This window comes from Ictidomys tridecemlineatus, chromosome 4 (genome assembly GCF_052094955.1).
Source record: "Ictidomys tridecemlineatus isolate mIctTri1 chromosome 4, mIctTri1.hap1, whole genome shotgun sequence".
NCBI classification, from domain to species: Eukaryota; Metazoa; Chordata; class Mammalia; order Rodentia; family Sciuridae; genus Ictidomys; species Ictidomys tridecemlineatus.
In genome coordinates this window covers 16,839,294-16,849,012 of record NC_135480.1, presented here as the reverse complement: position 1 = coordinate 16,849,012, position 9,719 = coordinate 16,839,294, and the positions used below count along the sequence as shown (strand labels likewise).

At 33.9% G+C, this 9,719-nt stretch overlaps 2 protein-coding genes across 2 annotated transcripts; one reads left to right on the top strand and one right to left on the bottom strand.

The window, feature by feature from the left end:
• Positions 1 to 935: 935 nt before the first annotated feature.
• Positions 936 to 1,880, top strand: LOC101955274 (olfactory receptor 5D16). The gene has a single exon (XM_005342175.2). It carries the CDS (start codon positions 936 to 938, stop codon positions 1,878 to 1,880), a length of 945 nt encoding a protein of 314 aa, XP_005342232.1.
• A 6,310-nt stretch (positions 1,881 to 8,190) lies between these two features.
• On the bottom strand, positions 8,191 to 9,123 carry LOC101954980 (olfactory receptor 5W2). The gene has a single exon (XM_005342174.2). It carries the CDS (start codon positions 9,121 to 9,123, stop codon positions 8,191 to 8,193), a length of 933 nt encoding a protein of 310 aa, XP_005342231.1.
• Between the last annotated feature and the right edge of the window lie 596 nt (positions 9,124 to 9,719).

The window sequence follows — 9,719 nt, the reverse complement described above, 5'->3', positions numbered from 1 at the left end:
TCTAATATTGGTGAGCTTTTGGTCAAGTCATAGTGGTATTTGTATGTGGTGAGAGTGGAGGGGTTAGTGTTAGGAATGAAACCCATGGGTTTGTGATGCAAGATTAGTGCTCTGTCACTGAGTTACATCCCCAGGCCCTTTACTTATTTGTTTGTTTGTTTGTGTGTGTGTTTGTTTATTATTTAATATTGAGAAAGTGTCTATAAGTTACCAGAGCTAGGCTCAAACTTCCAATACTCCTATATCAACTAATTTGGCGTCTTCAAGCTTCCCTTTGCTCATCCGGGGAACAGAGCAGTTTAATGAATAATATTTGATTTTTTTTTAAAAAGGAAATTACTGACTCCTATGTCTCACATATTTAGTTAAGGGAGAATAATGATTAAAATGTTAAATCAAAAATTAAAGCATGAATATAAGTGGAAATCAGATGGACTATTCTTCTGATGTACAATAAGCTAAGCAAAAATCATTATTAGATAAACTAGTCATAGAAGTTATTTTAAATACTTGCACTTTTCATTAGCAATCATAGGACCAACATAACAAATTATTCCATTTTGATAGACATTGTTCTTGTAGAATTAATGAAGCTCAGCGGTTTGAATACTGTGAATGAGGAATTGATCACATGTTTCTGTCCAAACTGCTTGAGTTAATAATGATTATCTTGGCATATTTTCAAATTCATTGTTAGTTATATATTATATGAGAATAATTAGTAGTATAGTTTTTGAGAAAGTAAAATTTACTCAAATCCCATTTCTGAAACTGCAGTTCTTTTTGTCCTGATACTGGATACCTTTAGGGGTCATAAAAGATTTATTTTGTTTCACCTTATATGCTGCTGAGGGGATGGGTAAGCATGATTTTGGTGTCAATCACTTTCCTTATTTTATTTCCAAGATGATTTTCAGATCTCAACAAAAGGAAACATGTTTCTGAAAGAGAGAAATCTAACCTCTGAGGCCACCTTCACCCTCTTGGGCTTCTCAGATTACCCAGAACTGCAAGTTCCCCTGTTCTTAGTATTTCTGGCGATCTACACCTTCAGTGTGGTAGGGAACCTTGGGATGATTGTGATCATCAGAATTAACCCCAAATTGCACACTCCCATGTATTTTTTCCTCAGCCACCTCTCATTTGCAGATTTCTGCTATTCTTCCATTATTGCTCCCAAGATGCTGGTGAATCTAGTTGTACAAGACAGAACTATTTCGCTTTCAGGCTGCATGGCACAGTTCTTTTTCTTTTGCACCTTTGTTGTTACTGAATTAATTCTATTTGCTGTGATGGCCTATGACCGCTTTGTGGCTGTTTGTAACCCCCTTCTGTATACCGTGGTAATGTCCCAGAGACTCTGCGCCATGCTGGTGTTTGGATCCTATGCATGGGGAGTAGCATGTTCCTTGACCCTTACATGTTCTGCTTTAAAATTATATTTTCAGGGTTTCAACACAATCAATCACTTCTTCTGTGAGTTATCCTCCCTGATATCCCTCTCCTGCTCTGATTCTTACCTCAGTCAGTTGCTTCTTTTCACTGTTGCCACTTTTAATGAGATAAGCACACTGCTCATCATTCTTACCTCGTATCTGTTCATTATTGCCACTGCCCTGAAGATGCGATCAGCCAGTGGACATCGCAAAGTCTTCTCCACCTGTGCCTCTCACCTGACCGCCATCTCCATCTTCCATGGCACCATCCTGTTCCTCTACTGTGTGCCTAACTCCAAGAACTCCAGGCACACGGTCAAAGTGGCCTCTGTGTTTTACACAGTGGTAATCCCCATGTTGAACCCCCTGATCTACAGTCTGAGAAATAAGGATGTCAAGGACACAGTCAATAAACTAATGCACACCAAACGTTTTTCATATTGACTCTTATGCATTAATATGCTTTGATATGGTTACTGCACAATAATTTTTGAATGAATTCTGTGTCAAGGTTTTTTTTTCTTAAAATCACTTTAGATTTCAAAAGGAAAAAAATTACATTTACAATGGAAAATATCTTAGTATGAACTTCAAATGAGAGAGAATATTATAGGATCAACTTGTATAAGCCAGACAGAACTAATTGATCTTGACTTCTGTCTTTGACTACAAAATTATATGGTGTAATTTAGTTCACAAGTTGATCATGTGTAGCAAATGAAAATGAACATGATGTATCTCCCATATTATTTATGTGTAGCACAGGCTAATGCTGACATTCTTTCATCTCTGATAACTCATAGTGTTTAAGTGCTAAACTACTAATTGTTTTTGTAAAATTGGTGAAATAAAGAACAGGGAAAGATTGTTTAACCTTCCAAAGAAGTCAAAATCTAATCATGCTGATAAATATCATAAGGGGGTTTATGGTGATATCCTCTTCAAATCCACCTGCGAAAAGATGAGATTGTTTCATAGATTAATGTTATTTACATTGGTCTTGAAAGATGGTCATTTTTTAAAGAGAAACAAAAACAGCAAGATAGAAATTTGATTCTGGAGTCAAGACTTATTCATCCACTGCTTTGGGAAGGAGTAGACTTTTTAACTGGCCTGCCATTCTCCATTCTCCATTTTATTTTAAGAGACACAGCACAGAATTGGTTGTAAAACTGTCAGTGTACAGTTCAATAAAAAAATAATGCAGTTAGATGATCTAAAGAAAGACTAAAATAAAAATGGTTAACATTATTATTATATCAATTTATATTAGTGTGGATATGTAATAACTTTCCATCTTACACACTCCAAGTAAGAGTCAGAATTGGGTTTTGACTGAAAGACACTTTGGCGATATGTTCTATAACTGGATATACACATAACTTATGTCTCCAAAGTGCTATGCCTTCTTTTAAACTAAAGTCCCATTTAAGAGATGAAAAAAATGAAGGTCTGATTATTGTCATAAAATTAATAAGTAATCACTGATACAAACTAAAATCATATCTGTCTTCCTTCAAAATTCAAAGTCTTTCATTAAGGTCACTTTCTTCTTTATTCTTTATTCCTTTATTAAAAAAAATCAAACCAAAAAAATAAAAAAGAAGCAACTATCTGGATTAAGGTTGTATAGAACAAGTACTTAAGAGACACAATAATATTATTCATTTATTTTCAGCTCTGTTAGTCATTAATGCAAGAAAAATATCCTGTCAAAATTGCATATTTTTATAAATTGCTCAATTACTATAATGTTTTGGGATAGATAATATTCAGTAAATCTTTTTTCTTTCCATATTTTTATTGGTTCATCATAGTTGTACATAATTATGGGCTTTGTTGTTACACATTAGTATATGTGTTGAGCTCCAACACAAAGAAAAGAACACCAACTCCAATTTTAAATCAAATTATAGCAAGCTTGTATTTGTGTATACAAAGAGCTGATCAGCAGTTATCTCTCAAGAGGGGTTAGTGATCAGCATCCTAGCTTTCCAGGACAGAGGCTTTATAGTGCAAAAAGTTACAAAGCGGGTGTTTTGAGAACTTACAGCTAACAGGATTTTGACAAGCATAATATAAAATCAGATAGTAGGTTAATGATCTACATGGCTCAACATTTCAAGTTGGGGAATAAATTCAGATCCCAACACCAGAATTTATGAGGCACTGCTGGGGTTTCAGTGATGATTGTTATCTGGCCCGGGAAAGCCAGGCATGAATGAGTTCAAGGCACTAGCAGACTTTCCAAGCAAGTTTAAAACATCAAAATATGGCCAGGCCAAGTAGTAATCCTAGCATTTTATAGAAAACAGAAATGAGCTTTCTGTAATGTTTGACAAGATGGCTTCCAATCTTAAGAGAGAATTAGGCTGGGTTTATCTCATGGACCCAATATAATCACATAATAGCACACATAGCACTTCCCAGCACATCCCCCAGCAAATTCAGTCCATTTTATAACTGAAAGTTTTCATAAAATCAGGGAAGAGGACTTGAATGGTAAACCCTGTATCACCCTCTATGCTCCTTTTATGACAACAAGGTAAAATAAGTTTAATATTTTTGAGTGTAGAAAACCAGAACACTTATCAGCAGGAAGTTCAATGGCATTAATATATATTTTTTTTATTTTTGGAAAAGTGTGTGTGTGTTTGTGTGTGTGTGTGTGTTTGTGTGTGTGTGTGTGTGTGTGTGTGTTTTCCATTTGGTACTGGGAATTGAACTCAGAGGTGCTTTACTACTATGCTGCATACCTAGTCTCATATATATATATATATATATATATATATATATATATATATATATATATATATACACACACACACACATACACATACACATACATATATACACACACACACACACACATACATGCATATACACACACATACACTTTGGGACAAGACTTCACTAAGGTGCCAAGAATGTCTTCAAACTTGAAACTCTCCTATGTCATCCTCCTGAGTCTCTGAGATTATAAGCATGCACCACTTTTCCTGCTGGTAAAATATTATTATTGACAATTTTTAATGTCTCTTGGTGTTTCATTTTCATTTGTTGCACAATACCAAATCTACTTTTGTGGGAGATATTATAGATGCAAAGGTCTGTTCTATTTAATTGTCAATAACTTTCAACAGGTTTACTTAAGGACCTAAAGGAGAAGTTCTATTAATTCTCAGGTGCACATGTGAGAAATATGGAATCCTCCTCGGGTATGCTCTAGTTGCTCTCCTGATTTTCTCCTCAATTGCACCCCTGTCCCCAGGGATGCCTCATTCCCTCAGGCTACACTCTGAACATTCTGGCTCCAAACACCAACTTCATAAACAGAGCTACTCCTGAAGGCCATGAATCCCAGCCCCCAGCCCCATTAATATGACAGTAAAGGTTGGACTATGTTATGAAATATTGCATCATCTGAATTACTTCCCAAATGAATTTGTTTTTTTAAAAGAAAACATCTCTTTTTAAATATTTTTTTCAAGGGTCAAGAGACTTAAGGTAGAATTTAAAACATCAGAAACAAGTGAGAATGACACATAAAGAAAATATCTGTACAAAAACAGCTTTCCTGGAGTCACTGTTGCCCTTAAATATAACTATGGGCACCCCACTCCTTCTAAGTAAGGTCCTTCCTTCAGAAGATATGGTAATATCATATGTAACAATACAATTTTCCATTAGTTTTCCCTGATCTATGAGGAAGATGTGATGTGAAGGGATAGGCAGTGAAGGGACTGGTGGTGATTGAAGTGGACAGGCCAGAATGGATCAAAGACCTTTGACATAGGTTTGCCAATCAGTGTAGAAACCCAAGATGGATGGATCACTCAAGACTATCTGCCTAAATTCTTTCTGAAGTCACACATATTCTAAGCAATATTTAGAGTAAGTGTTTTTTTTTAAATATTAGTTTAACAAATTCACAGAGATAAAGACTATAACTTATGAACTGGTTTTCTTATACTTTTATACATGTATCTTTGAGCATAATATATACTCTTATGATTAGAATTTCCTTCTGTTTATATTATGCTTACTGCATATGATTAAACGAATAAATAAGCAGATTAAGTTGATCTTTCCATGATCTAAATGTAGTATGTTATATAGAGGAAAATTAAATGTGTTTACACATTTCTGTACATGTACCTTTAAATTTATTTGAATTGTCACAGTGTTTTAAGTAGAGTTTTCTCTATGCTGCTATTCATAAGAGAGATGAACAAAAACATATGGGTAAACTGGGCATTTGTGGCACAGGCAGAATCCTTTAAGTCTGTGTTTGAAAAAGGAACACTCCCTCTGTTCTTCCCCATGTGTTTTTCTATAACTACACGTTGAAATTAACTGTCAAAGGGTCCTACTGTTGCCACTTTGGAAAGCATAGATGTCTCCTGTACTTTATGTATATTTTGAGAGTTGTCATGCAGGATATTTTATAATGACATCTAGAAAAGGATACAATGTTTAAAATCTTTGAACTTGTACAATTTTAATGGATAATTAAGAATTTCACAAAGTTGAACAATCCATCTAACAAATGGCCATGTTTGCATTTTCTCAACAAGATTCTCTTCATGTTTGGACATCATAAACTTGAGCAGAGCCAGATGCAGCAGCTGAGCTGTCTTCTAAGTATTTAGAAGAATGTTCTCTACTTAATTTACACACTTTTGTTTATTCACTAACTTAGAATACACAGATTTTTTTTTGAAAACTATAAAATATTTATTCAAAATACATGGCATATCATCCATCAATTCACTAAATTTTATAACAAATGAACCCTCAAATGTTAGTCCATGGAGAGATCTTTATTTCTTATTGTTTTTCCATTCTGTATCTCAGTCACAATACTGTGAAAGAAAGACAAGTGTAAGACATGCTGTCCTTCAGCAAAGAATACTCACACTCTTTCACTGAAGTTGAAGATTTAATAAACTGAGCAATGGGAAGAATAATTCCTTTAGGAGAGTAAGATATATGAATCACAAAGGTACCTTCTTAATCACAACTGAAAAAGGGAGGAATGCAAGAAAAGCTGAGTGGAAGTGACAGAGTTGAGAATTTCAGTACAAGGTTGACTTTATTGATATCCTTCATTTACAATTTTTCTTCCTTTTATTGTTAATTGACACAAACATGACAAATTAAAAGGGTAGATTTTGACATAAAGTCTGATATAAAAATTAATAATGAAACATTGAAAACATAACTCTAGTGAAATCATTGATAGAACATTGATAGATAATGGTCTTTCATAAAGTCAGTGTTAAATTTTATAAACAATAACATACAGAATTTCTTTTTAGTTATTCAGACTATAATCTTTGTAGTCCTAAATCATGTCAAAAGCTCCTTACTCTCAAAGGCATACACTTATCTTTATGCCTAATATTGTTTTCTTGGATAACTGAAATAGAATGTGGATTGACCTTGTATTTAGTATGTACTATTGTATAGATCATAAAATGTGAAACTAAAAAGAAGCATAGCCACTTACACTTTTAAAATCTTTATATAGTGGTCTGGGATCATGGAAATTTTTCTCAATAGACTGAACACGGGGAAATAAATCTTCACTATGAGATATGAAATATTTCTCTTACAGCATCTGAATTTTGCATTTATTATAATAGTAGGAGCCCATCCTGTGACAACTTAGAAATACCATATCTTCTTTATACTTAAAAGATTTTTACAAAAATAAAAATTGCATTATTTAAAAAAGTCATACATACATTACATAATAACAAAAAGCAAGGTGATTATTATATCCATTATATCAAATAATGTGTTTATAATATGCATTGTCTCAAAGACTTATGATTTCTTTATGACATAATATTCAGTCTCTTCTTCTACATGCATTATCATTGACTATTGTGATCCTACATTGAGTAGAATGTAAAAAACAGTTATAAGAAACAAGCAAAGAAAAAAAAGGAAAAAAAACTTGAATAAAAAATTCTAGAAAAGATTGAATTGACAATTATTTAGAGAAGGCATACAAATTACCAAGTGTGTGAAAAAATATATTCAACTTTTCTTATCATTAGGGGAAAGCAAATTAAAATCATTTTGCTTCATGTTCCTTAAATGATGCACTTTATTTTATCTACAGTCATTAGCCTGTCCACTTCTAGATTTCTAATTCTCATCTCCATCTGGAATCCTTTCTTCTCCCCACCACTCCACTTTATCTCTTTCTATTCATTGCTTAGATCTGAAACTCATCATCTCCATTCCAAGGAATCATTTCTTCACAGAAGTCTGGATTTAGACATTTACTTTTAAATAGAATAGCTAACCATTTGACTTCTTGGCATGCTACAGTTCAATTGAATTACTTGTAAGTTAAGTTAATTACTGTTTCTAATTTCCAATACAAAATATAGCTCATTTGCATTGAGATTATTTTGCCATGAAAATCAAGGCAAAAGGCTCACACTGAAAACTCAATAACTCTTAGAATAATTATCAATGCATAAATCTATGCAAAAGGAATGACACTTTAGTACACTGAAACACAGACTGAAAAGTTTTCCAAATCTAAAGAGTATAATATTTAAGTTGAAGGCACATAATGAATTATAGGATATTTAATTATCTAGAAACTATTGGCAGGTGAAAATTCAATAAAATTAATATTATGATAAGATATTAGTGATGACCTCACATGATATGTGTTTTGAAGAAAATATGATTATAAATTTCTGTATAGTATGTATTTGTAGGATGTTTATTAAAAGAAAATTTTATTTTTCAGTTTTTTTATGCTCTCTTTCACATCTTTGTTCCGTAGGCTATAAATCAGAGGATTCAGCATGGGAGTCACAAGGGTGTAGAACAGTGAGGTCATTTTGTCTTCATCTAGAGAGTAGGCAGAACTTGGTTGAAAATTCGTGAAAAGCATAGTGCCCTGGAAAATTACAACTACAGTTAAGTGGGAGGCACAGGTAGAGAAAGCTTTGAGCCTCCCTTCAGCAGAACGGATCTTTAAGACTGATGAGATGATGTAGCCATAAGAGACAAGGACTCCACAAATGGTACTCAGTTCAATGAATCCGAAAATGGTGAATATCACTAACTCATTGACTTGTGTGTCAGAGCAAGAGAGTAACAGGAGGGGCTGGACATCACAGAAGAAGTGATTAATCTCCTTAGACCCACAGAAACATAAGCGGAATGTTAATGTTGTGTGTATCAAAGCATCTGCCAGGCCTATAAAGTAAACCCCAGCCATGAGCAGTGAACACACCTTAGTGGACATGTCTACTGCATAGTGCAAGGGGTTGCTGATGGCCTTATACCTATCAAAGGCCATCACTGCCAGCAGCACACACTCAGAATCTTCAAAGGTACAGTAGGTCAAGAACTGCAGAGCACAACCAAGGAAAGAAATTGATTTGTTCTTAGAGAATATGTCGACCAGCATCTTGGGTCCTACTGCTGTGGAATAGCAGAGGTCACAGAAAGAGAGGTGGCTGAGGAAAAAGTACATGGGTGTATGAAGCTGGGGGTCCACTCTAATTAAAATGATCATTCCAAGATTTGCAAGGAGAATAATGAGATAAACAACTAGAAATGCAGGGAATAGGATCACTTTCATCTGAGGGTTATTGGTGATTCCCAAAAGAGAAAAATAACTTACTGTTGAACAATTTCCACTGTCCATTCTTCTTGGTTCTTGTAATAATCTTTTATAAAAGTCAATAAGGGAATGATAAGTTAGGGATTGCTTTTTATGCATACATGAAAATGTTATTATAAGGCATAACCTAATTTATTTTCGAACATTGTGTTCCTTGCCCTCAGAAAATAGCCTACACAAACACAAGTGTCACTGATAGGAAGCATCAACATATTAAAAAAAAAACTTTAAAAGGGCTAGCAGAAGAACTTGATTATCTTTGCTTCCAAATTTATATATAATTTCTGAGTCTTTGACTTTAGACTTAGCATAATGACTGGTAGTTGGCATACACTGGCATTTGCAATGTGTTGCTTCTATTAATATTTGAATAAAAGTAGAAGAAACTATATACCACATTCCTTGAAGAATGATTTTGTAAATGAGGGGACTTCTAAAATATGAACAAGTGAAAGTTCTATAGCCCTTATTCAAATAACAAATGAAGTCAGTCAAACTCACACAGGTCTATCAGGAAAATATTCATTGGTCATTACAATGAGGGGTTTACTTACTTGAGAATGAAAGTATGAATCTAGTCACTTACACATCTGTCAATACATGATTCCTCATTGAAAAAT